Raw genomic sequence first — 15,878 nt, 5'->3', positions numbered from 1 at the left:
TAATAACAAGGAGAAATCATTTTCACCTTTGGATACCTTTCTTCTATTATCACCTACCTCCTCATATCTCTCTCCTTATCTCTTCATTCTATCAATTCCCAAATTCCTTCTTACTTTTTCTTTTTATTCCTTGAGGTCATGGGCTGTAAAGCATTAGATAAATTTTGAAAAGAAAGGAAACGTAGTTTGTCCGTCAAAGAAGAAAATTCAAAATAAAAAAATATAAATTTTCTGGTGTTTTGTAAATTTTTCAAAAAAAAAATTGTGTTAAAGGAAGAAAAAAAAAGGAGATAAAAAATACTTGGAAATCATTTTAAATAAGTGTGTTCATGATTTTTTATTAAGTATCTAATTATGTAAAAAATACTAGAATTTTTATTATTTTAACACCATCATTTTAGGATAATATAATTTTTTTTAAAATAATACTAAAATTCTATTTAAAAAAAATATTCTGATAATGACATTTTCACATCAAAATTATATTACGACCTATTAGATAATTAATCAAATATATTTGGTCAGATATATTATCAATACCGTCTTTGTAGAAAGATATCATTATCGCCAATAAGTTATAACTCAAATGGTATAGTCTCTCCATACTCTCAATTAAGAGGTTGTGGGTTCGAGTCTCCTATAAAATTGTACAAATAATTTTCTTCTTCAATTTCTTCAAAATAAAACCAAAAATGGGAGAAATTGCATAAAAATTCAGTTGAGAACAAGTGAAAAGTGGATAGAGTGAGTAATACACTACACACTCTGCAGCAAAAATGCAAAGCCTTGAATCACCTTATCTCTTTTTCTTCACTTTCCCTAAACCCTTAAACCCTCCTTCCACCTCTTCATTCCACCCTCGATACCGTCCTCCGCCACCGCCTCTGCGCCTCCACCGCCACCACCCTCCCCTCAAATGCTTCGCCTCCGACGAGTTCCCCGTCGACGAAACCTTACCCGAAAACTTCGTCCACAGGAACAAAGAAACCGAAGACGAAGCTCGCCGCCGAAACTGGATCGACCGCGGTTGGGCGCCATGGGAGGAAATCCTCACTCCCGAAGCCAATTTCGCTCGGAAGAGCCTCAACGAAGGCGAAGAGGTGCCTCTGAAAACTCCCGAAGCCATTGAAGCGTTCAACATGCTGAGCCCTAGCTACAGGAAGAAGAAGATGGAGGAATTGGGGATGGACGAGGACGAATTCTCTGAGAAGCAGTTTGAGATCAAAGGGGAGATTCCGGAGCCTATTGAGACGCTTTGGGCGGGTCCTATGGTGGTGCGCTTGGTGCCGCCGAGGGATTGGCCGCCGCGGGGATGGGAGGTGGATAGGGAGGAGCTGGCGTTCATGAGGGAGGCGCATAAGATGCTGGCCAGGAGAGTGAGTTTGGAACAACTTGAAGGTGGTGTGATTGTGGATGAAGACTATGATACTGGTGGGCTTGCATTGGATAGGTACAAGGTGTTCTTGAAGCAGTATGAGGAATGGGTTGAAGCTAATAGGGATAGGTTGGAGGAGGAATCTTATCTGGTATTTTTGTTTTCCTACCAATTCAATCCAAATGTTACTTACTTTAAGTGTTCATGATATTGATATATAGGGTGTGCTTTGTTCTGCTTTGGAGAAAATGATTCTATAACCCAAATGTTTTATGTGATTGCAAAAACTGAAAATTGATTTTTCTATGCTACTATTTTCAGCTTCTGTAATGCAAAAAGAAAAAGTAAGAGAGAAATCCGAATACTGATTATTTTAAAAGATTTATTTAAGTATGTGAAAAGTGGTATTTCTTTCAATAAAGAAAGTCATTTTCTGCTAAAATAAGTTGAAGCTTATAATTCATGATAAAGATTGAGTCCATGGATCAAGTGATTAAACACTTATTCTGTTTAAATGAATTCTCTGGGTGAAGACCTTTACCTCATGGTGGATGTCTCGACCAAGATTAGTTGCAGCCTATTTGGTTTTGGCATTTAGAATTTTGGATACTAGTGCTTGGGATAAAAAATGAATCATAGATATATATATAAAAAAGTAGTATAATAATGTGCTTTTTGTGAGAAACAGCTAAAAAGGAAATTGACTCTCCTTTCACCCCCCCCCCCCCCAAAAAAAAAAAATCTAATTTTCTTTTTCCAGTATTGTTTACCCAAATGTTCCCTCTAAGTACTCTCGTTCATCCTGTGTATGACTTTGTTGTTGTTTGGGGTTATGTTGATTGCTGATAGGTGTGCTTTTGTGTCAATGTGACAGCATGACCAAGATTATCACCCTGGTAGGAGGAAAAGAGGGAAAGACTACAAGGAGGGCATGGTAGGATTGGATGAAGTAGCAAATTTTTTGTTTCTTTCAATTTAGGAACATTACAACATGGTGCTCACTGTTTGGATTTTTTAATGTTTTCTGCAGTATGAGCTTCCATTCTATTATCCTGGTCAAGTAAGCCCTCTAGCTCCTGTTTTTCATTTTGATTAATGCTGCAATTTTGTCTTCTAGACACTTCACCTGTTGTCAATATTCCAAGATTGCATATACTGCAAGTGTTTTTAGGTGTTAGGATGCTTGCATTACCAACCTGCTGATTATGATTTATGAGTTCAAGTGGCTTATAGGGTAAGGGCATATCATTGAAAACCAATTTTGGGGAAACTAATTTCATGGTAGAAGGCTCCTGATGATTTTCTGGTAGCTCGTTGTAGTGACCATTTCAAGTCTGATCATGAAACTTAGTTGCAATTCTCAGCCACTGACCAACTCTATGCTTTAGTGGTTTGCACTGATTTTCTTCCGTTTAATAATGATGACTGAATTTTCATGTTCACCTGTTACAATGTCCTAATTTGAACAGTTATATAGTATTAATAACTTAATAGATGATCCTCATGTAATTCATGGTTTGGTTGGCTCTGTTTTATCTCCATGCCTACATATGTTTTGAAACATTTTTTCCAACAAGAACCAAAACTTACCTGAATGTGTATAATTGAGATGCAGGCAATTTAAATGCCTAACAGTGCTTTTCACCTATACTATTTGTTATTATGATAATATTAATTACCTAGAATTTCTTCTATGCAGATTTGTGAAGGGATGGTGACAACTTTGCATCTCTATCAAGGGGCATTTGTTGACATTGGCGGCGTATATGAGGGGTAACTACCAATCTTCATATTGTTCTTTTTAGAATTCTTCAAGTCCTTTCTGTTCAGGATGTTAATTTGCTTAATTTTTTGGAATACACACTCAAGTGAACATGTTGCTTCCACTATCATGATGTTGCTAATTGATTAGCTATAAGTTTAGAAAGTAAAAGGTTATTTAATGCATACATGAACAAAATGTAGGGAATTAGTATACAAAAACAAGATGAGTTTTCTAAAATGGGAAAAGCAACTACATAAGCATCCATAGCACTTAGATGCTCTAATCTGTTGGCATCAACAACCATGAACGAGGTCAAGCCTTAAGAGACAGACATACTTCATACTTGGGACTATTTAAAGCATTTGAGTTGAGATATTGGATCCGTTCTCTTACAGTCTTACTAGAGAAAAAGGAATAGTAGTTTATTTAGAAGATAATAACCATAATCTCTCTCGTTTGGCATGGTTATTGAAAGGATGTCGACACTATTCTATTTTATTTTCAGACAGTCCTTCTGTGTAAAATTTCAAAATGTGATGTTTTCTCTCCAGAAGCCATAAATTATTGCATATTTTATTTACTGTCATAGTGTTGCCATATAACCAGCACACTCATCTTGTTATCATTAGTAACTTAAGGCTTTAAATCTTTTTTGCCTTCCAGTTTTACTATTTGAGCATGTTCCAATTATTTTTATTTATTTATTTTCGCAAGTGTTTTTTTCTGGAAGACTCATATAGCATGATGTGTTCTAGGTGGGTTCCCATAAAGAACAATGACTGGTATTGGATCCGCCATCACATAAAAGTGGGTATGCATGTCATGGTTGAAGTTTTGGTGAGTGTTTAAAATCCCAAGTTGATAACTTCCTATATTAGTTGTCACTTGGACTGTATATTATTTTGGCCACTTGGACTGTTCCAAAGATAAATCTCTTAGCTTATACTACCATTCATGAGATTTCACATTTTGTATTGATGGATTGATAGAAGCTTTTGGCCATGTTCTTATTTATTTATTTTATTTTGTAACTGAGATCAACCCTCTCACTTTAACCATGCACTTTACTGAACCCTTAACTATTCCTCTAGTTAGGATACATGGTCTATTTGTCTGATTCTATATTGTATGTTTCCTGAGCAATCTGAATAGTCATTATAGTTTTTTCACTATAGTATTAAGTTTCCCTCGTGTATAAATATCATCATAATTTTTTTGAATCAATTTTATTTAATAGTGTTTGTATTTTTTTTTTTTTTTTTGGCAGGCAAAGAGAGATCCCTACCGTTTCCGATTTCCGATCGAACTTCGGTTTGTCCATCCAAATATAGATCATCTGATGTATGATTATCTATTTGCAATATTGAGCTTTCTATAAGTATTTGATATTTATTTTGATTAGATTGAGGCATCATATTCAACTTGTGTTTTATATTTCAGCTTTAACAGATTCGAGTACCCACCAATATTTCAACGTAACGATACTAACCCAGATGAAATACGGGTTTGTGTCTTTCCCTCGTTATGCAAGTTGACTGCAATCTTGTTAAAGAAAAAGTATTTCACAAACACTGATCTCTAAGGATTCGTGACATTTATCTATATCTAAGAACTTTTAATTGAAAATGTTTTCACAAGGTTGATTGCAACGTGTAAGTTTCCACAATGATGTAATTTAATCATGGATTCTGCACATGATATTAGAATTGTAACTCAATTGAATTAGGCTAGATTGTTCAATTGACTTTGTTAAGTGTCTTAATTTCATGGTTATTTAAAAAGGTGGCAGTAATGATTTAATGTTTCAAAAGCATTGGTTGACCTTATCATAGTTGTTCTCTTGATTTTATATTTTGAAATTTGCAGCGAGACTGTGGAAGGCCTCCCATTCCTAGGAAAGATCCTGGAGACAAGCCGGAGGAAGAACCTTTGTTGTCAGATCACCCATATGTTGACAAGGTTTATTAGATGCACCTCTGTTTAAAATTTTATTCCATTTTGGAATCGGAGTATTTTGGCAAATCAATGTTGTCAAATCTATATAATTCCTAAAAGCTTACGCTAGTTATCTTAACAACATTCATGAAAATGTAAGTATGCGCCAGGCAGAATCATCCTTCAGGACATGGGATATGACTTTTGTTTTGTCTCCACCCTCATCATTCATCCACATTTCAAGTTCTCTCTGGTTGGTCCATCTTTACCTGACATCATCACTAACTAGTAACTACTACATTTCTTTTGCAGTTATGGCAGATTAATGCAGCTGAGCAAATGATTTTGACGGATATGGAGGTTAATCCAGATAAATATAAAGGCAAAAAGCTGTCAGAGTTGACTGATGAAGACGACTTTGATGAACAAAATTCTGTTCAGCATACAGAAGTCAAATATAAGAACACAATATTACCCAAGACTATTCTGGTTAGTGATATTTTTATGAGATTGCATGCATCTGGTTACTTATGTTTTTTTATTTACTTCTTGTTTGTGATACTTTGGCAGAAAGTAAGTGTCAAAGAGCTTGACTTAGAGGCTGCATTTGCTGAGCGTCAGGTAAGCTTCCAACCTCCCCAGCCTTTATTTAAAATAAGGTTTTTGTGTTACTGTTGGTACCACATATTATATGGCTGGTTTGAGAGTTCAACATTGTAAGGGTCACTTAAAATTTGTTGAGCATAATGAAACAAAAGTGCCAAAACATAAGTTCACTGAATATGCCTCATTTCCCCCCTCAAATTATCGTTCAAATTTCTATTTCCCATATGGCTTTGCACCTTTTCGGATGCAGCACCATAATAAACAATTTGCGGAAGCAAAAGCCAGAGGCGAGGAGTACGAAGTTTCCAAATTAAGGCGTCACATCGAGATGGATGAGTATGATGCCATGCATTGGCGCAGATCATTTGAGGAAAGAGAAGCCCTGCTTAGAGACGTCAGCTGGTAATGTTGTGTTGATGTTTTTTCAAATGGATTCCCTGTTATTACAGATCTTTTTATTCAAAATGTCTCTTCTCCCTTATTTTTCATCTTATCAGTCGCAAAGCGCTTGGTCTGCCATTGGAAGAACCAGGAAGGTATGTGGATGCCAGTCACTTTGGTAAAGACCAATTTGATCCTGAAAATCCTTTATATCGTTATGATTATTGGGGAGAACCCAAGAATTCAGAGAAGAGCAGGCTAGAACGCATAGCAGATCAACATAACAAATCAATTGTGGGGAAGGGCACTGTTTGGTATGAGATGTCATATGAAGACTGCATCAAGCAACAAGAAGTAAGAAAAGCTCAGGCCAAGAGAGAGAGGGAAGAAGAACGGAGGAATGCAGATAACAAGCAAGATCAGGGCTCAAATGAGGACGAAGATTCTGATTCTGATGACGACTTTGACTTTAGCCTGCTGAGAAATGTAGATGGCAACTTGTCTGAACAGATTCATGTTAATGGAACCGAGTCCTTCAAAATGTCAGACGAGGGTATGTTTGAGGAGTGAGGCTATAATCATAATGTATTGAGATAAAACAAAAATAGTGTACAGCTAGGCTGCTGAGAAATGTGCATAAATTTTTGGCGGTGTAGGAATTCTATGCAGTAATATCCACTGTCTTTCATGAATTATTTGTAATTGATTCATTGGGTTGGGTTGGGTAGGAAATTTGCAAAAGCTCGCAATCCCCTTAAACATGCTAATGATCCTATTCATTTCGATACGAAAAATGTACAAATAACATCTAAAATATTCAACCTAGTTTGCCTCATCACACTAAAGCTATCCTCTCACAAGCACCACAAGCAACTTTAAAGATTGAAATAAATAGAAAGAATCGATTTTAACCTCTGTTCTAACATTTTACTTTGCAACTGAGGCTAACTAGTCAAGGTGATGCATATCGTTGCAAAGGAGTTACTTCTTGCAAGCAAAATTGGCACACTTCCCATCTACACATCAAACCCCTACAATAAATGCGGTCTAGCTTGGTATACCACATTTTTAAACTGTTTCCCAAACTAATACTAATATTGAAGAGAGCCCAAACCAAATCCAATGTCCAGGCAGTCCAGCCATAAACTTTTACTATACCATCTTCAAACTTCTCAAGGAGACAGCTCATCTTCTATCTTACAGGGGTGCTGGAAAAACGAGCACCCTGTAACCCTACAACTGTTCCTCACGACCACCAAATTCTTGCATGAGCGAGAAGGAAAACAAAGGGACAGATCAGTCAATTTCTCCTTCTTCAACATCATTTGATTTCCCAGCAGCACGTTGAGGTGGTTGTTCCTCCAAATCTTCATCATCATCCTTCACGTATAATCCCAACTGCTCTAAGGGATTACCCTCCTGTTTGGAACTATCCAATCCACCTTCAGGATGATCTGGATTTGTCTCGTCTTTGAAAATTGGTAACTGTTCACCAGGAGCAGCACTAGCCGTCTCTTCATCTTTTGGTTGTCCTGCAGCACCCTGAGGCAGTTCTTCGTCCAAATCCTCATCATCGTCCTTCATATACAATCCTAGCTGTTCTAAAGGATTTCCCTGTAGCTTGAAACTACCCAATCTACTTTGTAGAGGATCTGGGCTCGCCTCTTCTATGTAGCTTGGGAACTGTTCACCTTGTACAGCACTCAGCATCTCCAGATCTTCCAAAAATTGACTGCCCTCGTTGATGTCAACAGTTTTCTCCATCTAAAAAAGTCACCATTCGGTAAGAACACAAAGGAAGCTCAATTTGCATCACAACATATGAACTACAAGATATTAGTGTTATGTGCACTAGTGACTTAATCCACCCTTTTATTTAGTGACAACTGTGAGATTAGTCAAAGACAGTAAATATTTTTCTCTACTTTAGGTGGGCTTGATTCAAATCTTGAAAATAGCCACACACACACATATATATCATGTAGAGTATTTTAGGAAGAAAATTACAAATCCCATCCCCTTTATAAAAAATAGATGGATGATACCAGAATCAATTGCATGATTTTACAATGTCTCATTGCAAATTCTTTGTAAAATAGAGAAAATAATAATTGTGGGGAACAATGAAGTTAGTTTGGAGACATTAAGATTTTTAAATCCTTTGGATTACCTATTGACTTGTGGGATAGAATACAAATCTCGGAATCACTTTCCAACTCTCTTAAGGGAGATTATGTTACTGATTTACATAGGGACTTTGGAAATGTTTGCTATTGTTCACTGCTATTCTTTAGGACCCCACAGAGGCTTTTTTAAGGAACTGTATGTTTCATGTTTCTTATTGATTTTCATTTTCTACCTCTCTTTAGAAGTTACCTTTTGCAATGCCAACCGAGCTGCTTCTCTCTCCTGTTCCCTCTTCTTCTTAGCTTCAGCTGCAGCTATTGCTTCAGCTTTCCTCCGAGCCTCTTCTGCAGCCTTTGCCTCTGCCTGCAACCGTGCTTTCTCTACAGATGCAAACCAAATTGAAAACGATAAATTAGTAAAACAATGCAAACCTTGAAAAAGTATAATTTGAGAAAATTAGACTACAGGTACCACAGAATGAGTATTACAAGGTTCAAAAATCAGAAACACACCTTCCTTCTGCCTCCTTTCAAGTTCTTCTCTCTCCATCCTAAGTTTTTCTGGATCCTGCTTTTCGGCCTGAGATCAAAGGTGGAACCAATTAGACCAGATTTTAAAAACCACTTGCATTAATGTTGGCAAGGCTTTTATCAAAGGTGGTAATGATGGTAATTACCAGATTAGAAACCTGTGAAGTGAAAGAACTTTATTGGCGAGAAAAGAAAAATTAAAAACTACGATTTTTTTTTTAGATGTACCGAGTTGACAGCCAACAGACTTGTTTCCAAGAGTAGGGTACAAAAATCTCTAGCTACCACATTACCACCTTAACAAACCTTTTCAAGAGCCTTCTCTCGAGCTTTAAGAATAGTGTCAGCAAACCGGCTCCTTAGTAAAGCTGCCCGGTAGAGCTTGTCGGGAGAGACTTGCCTCTGAGGTGGAGCACTCTCCCCTAAAATGTTATATTACGAAGGGTGAGATCATGCCCCCAAAACTAAGAGCAGACAGTTTCTTCATGTTTCAAGCTTACCCTCTTGAAGGCTTTCTGGCTCAGTAGTCACTAGTTTGGTCTGCGAATCCTTTTCGGCTTGGCCATCCACATTAATTGAATCTATACATGAAAGAGAGCTATAAGGCAACAATTCCTGGACCATCCTCAATTCCTCATCAAAAGAAATGCCTAAGATGAAAATATACACACAATTAAAAAACACCAACTTGGGGACTCACCCTTTTCGGACTCAGAATTACCAGGATCCTGTCTGTTTTGATTGGAAATAAAGACAGGCCCTACATTTTCCTGCAATATTGTTCAGAAATGAAGGTTCATTAAAAATAGTAGGGGTACATTGCAAACAACTAGGAATTAATAAAATTTCAGCAGTCTGTTCATAGACATTGTTTATGATGGGATATTATATAAGTGTCTAATACACCATATTATTAGACAACTCATGGATATCCCTTTTACCTTGGCACTAGGAGGTTCTGGGGATTTGGCAGTGTCTAACTCACTAGCCGAGGAACTAGCTGAGTCTGAATCTGTCACGCAACAAAGTTGTATAAGAAAAGCATATTCCAGATCCAACATACAGAGAAATTCATTATCAAGGGTTATATTGCCTTCATCTTGAGATAAGAACTGAATTTTAAAGAATAGCCTACGAAATGTCTTGCAAAAGTGCAATGTTCAATCATCACATTATCTAAAATCCTCAATCTCATTTATAGAAAATAAAAAATAGTAAAACCATAAACATAAACTATCATGAGATTTTCTTTTATCCAATAATTAGAACATAAAAATAACAGTCAACACTGTCCGGGCAACAAAAAATGTACAATTAAAATAAAATATCCAAGAAAACCTACTGATGCAGATAAATAGAGACTAGGTTGTTTTCTAGGAGTCAAATCTAACACAAAATTAATGTTAAAAGACTAGTCTAGTTACAGAACATAAGAATATTAGAAGGACCAAGTTCTGGAGGCAATTGCTTGGACAAGAGAAGGCCTTTTTTTGCTGCTTTTTCTTTTTCTTGGTTTTTTTTTTTTTGTGGGGGGGTGGGGGGGTCAGATATCATACGCAATGACACACTAATACTCAATGAACAATAAGGGAGTCCACAACAAGAAAATACAGATCAAATTACAAATTATCAGAAGACTAAACTCATTGTGATATGAGAAATAAGAAAAGTAAGCAGCTACACAAACCACTGGAAGAAGAGCCAGATTCACTACTGGAGCTACTTGAACTGCTGCATTTAGTGTTTCTGTTGGCACCATCTTTCTCAATCTCTACTGGAGGATAATTTGATACAGGAGGATCATTCACACCAACAATGTCCACATCCTCCTCAACTTGATCATTACCTGCATTTGCACAGCAAAGTTCAAGAATTACAAGTAGTTTCAACGATGAACTTATCATATGAACCCAAAAAAAACAAAGATAACTAAAAAAATAATATATATATATAAAGATCAATTTATCATAGACATGTCTATCATCAAGATATAACCAGGAAAAAAGAAGAAAACAACAACAAATCGAATATACCTTTAGGTGGTTGCATTGACGAGTTGCTAAACCCAGATTCATTCACAAGCTGCACAAAGATCAAGCAAGCAAACAAAAACCATTAGCCTGAATGATACACATGCCATAGATTATTTAAAGACATGCACTATATTACGCCCATCGTGATAGTACAGCACATAAAGAAAAACATAAGACTAAATCACAGATTTGCTCCAAATATTTCATTTCTAAAAATGTTGAATTTGCACACAAATGTTAGATTGAATTTGCATATCAAAAGATCACAAATTTAAGCACTATATAGCTCCATTTAATTCTTAATATTAATATTTTGAAATATAAACATCATCAACCAGTTGATTGGATTTTTCCAAATGTCCACTTTATCTTTAGTTTGACAACATGACGGACTATCCAACAGATAGGTTATTACACAAAAAGTTAATCCCAGCTGTATTAAATTTTTAATATTAATATTTTGAAATATAAACATCAACCAGTTGATTGGATTTTTTCAAATACCCACTTCTATCTTTTAGTTTGACATCATGACGGACTATCCAACAGATAGGTTACACAAAAAGGCAATCCCAGCTGTATAATAGGTGAAAATACCCACCCTATATGAGCAAATACACACACACACACACATACAGAGAGAGAGAGAGAGAGAGAGAGAGAGAGAGAGAGAGAGACGGACCTCCATTTCACTCTGTCTCGCTTTGGCCACGGATTTTTGCTTCTCCAGCACATAATCATCAAGAAGCTTCCGCAATTTGAATAAGGTATCATCACTTAGGGCATCAATGTCAATCTCAATCTCATCATCATTGGCCTGACCTGAACCATAACTTTGCTCTTTCAAGAAGTCAACAATGGTTTCAGGCAACTCTCCAAGCATTGCCTCCAACTCCATACTCAATTTATGCTTCTCCTCATCAGTCATGGTTCTTTTAACAGGCTCTGGTTTCACTTTAGTTTCTTTCGGGGTAATTTTATTCTTTTTCATGGGAGGAATTTGGTTAAAATTTCCAGTTTCTATATAAGCAGTTGACTTTGATGGCTCAGAACGAGCACTGTTCATGGCAGGAAGTTTCTTCTCTATCGGCTTCCATTTCGTTTCAAACATCTTACTAAGAGTCTCTGCCATGAGGTGTACATCATTCCCAGGTGGATTATAAGTCATTGCGTTTGAAAAAGTTAGCCGTACATCTGCAGCAAACTCCATAGGACTTGAATATTTACCAGACGTTATTCTATTCTTCACTGTACCCAAATCCATGGGATGTTTGATGACATTGAAATAATCCGGAATGTTCAATTTAACAGCATCAACTGGTGTGTTAAAAACCCAACTAAACTGATGAGACATCAACCGGTTAAGTAATGTCTCGCAAGGTTTCATCAATGCAGCTAATGAAGAATCAGCAGGTTTTGCATGCTCAAACTGCCCAGACATACTTTTTTTGGTCTTTGGACCGTTATGTCCTGGTAAGGGCCTTTTCTTACCCTGGGGCACCGATGCTTCTTGTGGTCTATACTTGCTCTCCGGGTGAGGTCTTTTCTGTCCCGCACTGCAGCCCCTAATATCGCCGGGGGAAGTTAATGCAACAACATTCGGCTTCATACCATCAACTTTCTTCTGAAGTTCCCTTACACGTTCGAGCTCCCGTGCTAACCTCTGTTTCAAGTCCTTCCTCTCGAAATCTGACATCTTTGACAATTTGAAATGCTGGAATGGCACATCAAAATCACCATAACCATCAGCATTCAATCCAATGCATTTCCTCTTTGGCGCTGTCAGTTCCGTATCAACCCGTCCGGAGCTACCCAACCCCTCTGATTCACCCATAGTCTCCACCGCATGTCGGAAATCCGGAACAAATCCAGTAGAAAAGCCTTTGGAGTATTTCCTAGACTTGCCCATTGTCTGTGAGTGAGCGTACAACCTGGATTCCTTTTGCCCAGCAAAGTCTATTGGTACAGTTGGTGCCATAGCATAAGCTCACAATAACTGCACATATCAACTACAACAATATGAAACATGTTCTTCTCCCACACCACACGGCAATCTCTGAATAAGACCCAAATTCTCAGAAGCACAAATCAAGTCTAATCTCCAAATCTTAATGCAACACAGCACTACAAAACCCAATGGTGGGTGTTCTTCTCTCATTACCTATCCAATCCACTAGAAGTTCTTTATTCTCCACAACTTGATCCTCAAAAATAAAAAATAGCTGGTCCAATCAAATAAAGCCAGTTTCTTCCTATTCAAAAAATGCAGAAGCTCTATGCGAGTACCAACTAGTATAGAGAGGGAAAGCCACACTATGAAGAAACCCTCCTTTTCTATTTATTTACCTCTTCCCCCAAAATAGAGCACAATATTATTACAAAGCAATCGAAAGAATGTAATAGGTAAAGGAAACTAACGGAATCATAAACCCTAGATCGATAAGGACGTAGAGAAAATGCGGCGACGGAAGCAAATAGAAAGAACGAAAAATCTCGAAACCCTAAGCATAAATCCAATTCGAAGAAAACCTGGATCTCAATCACCGAGCACGCATGAAATGCAATGAGCCACAAACCCTAACAGAAGAAGAAGAAGAATGAGAAGAAGAAGCAGCCTTTTCTCTGTGTGAACGAACGAGAGAGAGAGAGAGAAAATTAAGAGAGCGAAAGAGAGAGAGAACGAAAAAACGAAACGAAACGAAATCTACAGAGCGAAGGCTGTGAGATCGCTGGTTTAGTTGTTTCGCTTTCTCTTCTCTCTACTTAAAGCCACGCTACAACCTTCCCCGCCGCTGCTGAGAAGATCTCAGCCGTTCAAACATTTTACACACGACTGCATATCTGACGGCACATATTTTTGGGGTGTTTTTGCGTGTTAGTCCTTTCCGCTTTCGCCACGTGGACTGTGAAATGTGGACCCTCTTGTGATTAATCAGAGTTTTAACCACAAACACAACACACTCCTGTCCTTTCAACTAGTCTCTTAACTCTTCATTTAAATATTTTTTTCCCCCATTAAATTGGTATTTTAATTGTGTTTGAGTTTGAGTTTCTAAACCAACTTGAAGAAAAATTAAAAAGTTTGAGTTTCACAATCACAAGCATATGAAAGTATATCATTCTCATAATATTGTTTTTCCATACAAAATTATCTATTAACTACTATGATCCATTAATGCATTTTTATTTTCTTAAATTTAATTTAAATTTATACTAAAAATAAAAAAAGTTAGATTGATAAGTACATATTTTATTGATATTTTTTTAAAATATTCTATTATACTGATATATGTTTTCAGCATGGTATACTATCTTTACGTGGCAGTATCAGAGAACGACGCATGGATATAAAAATAGTTGTAAAAAAGAGAAGTAGAGGTATCTCGTTTTACGCGTGAGAGTCATTATATAGTAGTTAATTTTGTAACTAGATGTTAGAGTAATGGGCCCATCATTTGTGAATTGGTAGGAATTTTTTTAGCTTGAAATATATAGTTTAACCAAAAATAGCTATTCGAGTTAGGCTTTTTGTTATCCTATAAATTTGACATGAGTAGAAGGTATATAATGTAAACAGTGCGATTAGTTATCTTTTAAATATTATTCTATCATTCTCACAATATTGTGTTTTCATACAAAACTATCTATTAACTACTATGACCCATTAATGCATCTTTATTTTCTTAAAATTTAATTTAAATTTATACTAAAAATAGAAAAAGTTAGATTGATAGGTACACAATCTATTAATATTTTTTTTTTAAATTCTATCATGCTGACATAGTTTTTCAGCATGGTATGCTGTCTTTACGTGGCAACATGAGAGGACGACGCATGGACATGGGAATGGTTGTGGAACAGAGAAGTAAAAGTATTCCGTTTTGCATGTGAGAGTCATTATATGAAAAATTCTATCCTACTGACGTATGTTTTCAGCATGGTATGCTGTCTTTACGCATAGGCATGAGAGTGGTGTGAAATGGAGAGCTAGAGGTGTTCTGTTTTACGTATAAGAGTCATTCTGTGATAATTAGTTTTGTCATTAAATATTGGAGTAATAGACTCATCATTTGTGGACCGGTATGAATTTTTTGTTTTGAAATGTATAATTTGATCAAAAAAAGCTAGTTGGGTTAGGCTTTTTGTTATCCAATGAATTGATGTGAGTAGCAGGCGTATAATGTAAGCAGTGCAATTAGATATCTTTTAAATATTGTTCTTTATTCAGCTTTTAGAAGAAAAAAAATAAAAAATAAGTAATTTTTCTGACTTTTTAAATAATGGGTACATGAAAGTGGGTATTTAAATTAATTAAATAATAATAAATTTTTAAAAAAGCTTAACAAAGACTAAATTTTAAAGAACAAGTAGCATTATCATAATGTAAATGCCCAAAACGAAAATATTTTAAGAAAGAGTGAGTAATAATAGTAGTTGAGCTTTTGGACAAAAAAAAAATGAAATAGCTGATCTGTTTTGTTGGACATTGACTTCCTGATACGCAATGAGGTATGAAGAGAATTATGGGTGTTATAATACTGATTAAAAAATTATGCACGATAAGATCTGAACTCCATTTAAGAGTGTGTCATTGGTCAATAAGTTCCTGCATATACAAGACGGGATTTAAATTCCTCATACTTGCTTAAACAAACCATTCAACCTATCTAAATTGATTCTCAATAAATTGCTTATTTCTTTTTCTGGGCTGGAAGGTTATAATCCCAAGTTCTTATTCGAGGGCTATTTTTATTTTTCCAATATTTGGGTTGCAAACATAGTTTAGAGTTAGGCTCTTAGACCAACATCAGACACTTTGTAAAAAACAAGTCTGATCCAACAAAAGAAAGAAAGAAAAAAACAACTAGCGGATCCTAAAAACAAAAGACAAATGTTTTTTTTTTTTTGTAAACTTGCTATGAAGAGACTTATTTTTGAAAATTGTATCCTCCCTGACCCAAAAATATTCTCTCTGTCCAACCCAAAAATAAAAAATAAAAATATTAAATGTGTATGTATTAATGTTTGTAGACAGATCTGGTATCAACTTGCTTTTGTAAAATGAATTTTATTAAAATTAGATTGGCGTCAATGTGATTTATAATCATGTTACATATATATTAAAA

General features: G+C 36.0%; 2 protein-coding genes across 3 annotated transcripts; one reads left to right on the top strand and one right to left on the bottom strand.

The window, feature by feature from the left end:
* The first annotated feature begins 668 nt into the window (after positions 1-668).
* On the top strand, positions 669-6,754 carry LOC112769321 (protein PLASTID TRANSCRIPTIONALLY ACTIVE 10). The gene is made up of 12 exons (XM_025813800.3): positions 669-1,526; positions 2,250-2,309; positions 2,406-2,435; positions 3,075-3,148; positions 3,896-3,977; positions 4,408-4,481; positions 4,581-4,644; positions 5,007-5,099; positions 5,388-5,564; positions 5,646-5,696; positions 5,932-6,083; positions 6,179-6,754. Exons 1-12 carry the CDS (start codon positions 777-779, stop codon positions 6,630-6,632), a joined length of 2,061 nt encoding a protein of 686 aa, XP_025669585.1. The 5' UTR covers positions 669-776; the 3' UTR covers positions 6,633-6,754.
* LOC112769320 (transcription factor GTE10) lies at positions 6,746-13,492 on the bottom strand. Of its 2 annotated transcripts, XM_072225754.1 has the most exons (10): positions 11,435-13,492; positions 10,753-10,801; positions 10,407-10,565; positions 9,661-9,731; positions 9,420-9,489; positions 9,220-9,300; positions 9,026-9,141; positions 8,702-8,768; positions 8,439-8,569; positions 6,746-7,826 (listed from the first exon to the last, which is right to left on the bottom strand). In XM_072225754.1, exons 1-10 carry the CDS (start codon positions 12,728-12,730, stop codon positions 7,359-7,361), a joined length of 2,508 nt encoding a protein of 835 aa, XP_072081855.1. In that variant the 5' UTR covers positions 12,731-13,492; the 3' UTR covers positions 6,746-7,358. The 2 variants fall into 2 exon arrangements, 1 of the variants encoding a protein (XP_072081855.1); XR_011876620.1 differs by lacking the exon at positions 9,026-9,141.
* Positions 13,493-15,878: the final 2,386 nt, after the last annotated feature.

The sequence above is a fragment of the Arachis hypogaea genome, chromosome 18 (assembly GCF_003086295.3).
Source record: "Arachis hypogaea cultivar Tifrunner chromosome 18, arahy.Tifrunner.gnm2.J5K5, whole genome shotgun sequence".
NCBI lineage: Eukaryota > Viridiplantae > Streptophyta > Magnoliopsida > Fabales > Fabaceae > Arachis > Arachis hypogaea.
Note: the sequence above shows the minus strand (reverse complement) of the source record. Positions and strands in the feature narration are given on the sequence as shown.

Coding starts and splice junctions, on each gene's coding strand:
- LOC112769321 (XM_025813800.3), top strand. CDS start 777: ATGCAAAGCCTTGAATCACCTTATCTCTTTTTCTTCACTTTCCCTAAA. Junction 3,978..4,407: donor ATGTCATGGTTGAAGTTTTG/GTGAGTGTTTAA, acceptor TTTTTTTGGCAG/GCAAAGAGAGATCCCTACCG. Junction 5,100..5,387: donor ATCACCCATATGTTGACAAG/GTTTATTAGATG, acceptor TTTCTTTTGCAG/TTATGGCAGATTAATGCAGC.
- LOC112769320 (XM_072225754.1), bottom strand. CDS start 12,730: ATGGCACCAACTGTACCAATAGACTTTGCTGGGCAAAAGGAATCCAGG. Junction 10,566..10,752: donor GTCAATGCAACCACCTAAAG/GTATATTCGATT, acceptor GTGCAAATGCAG/GTAATGATCAAGTTGAGGAG. Junction 9,490..9,660: donor CAGAACCTCCTAGTGCCAAG/GTAAAAGGGATA, acceptor ACAATATTGCAG/GAAAATGTAGGGCCTGTCTT.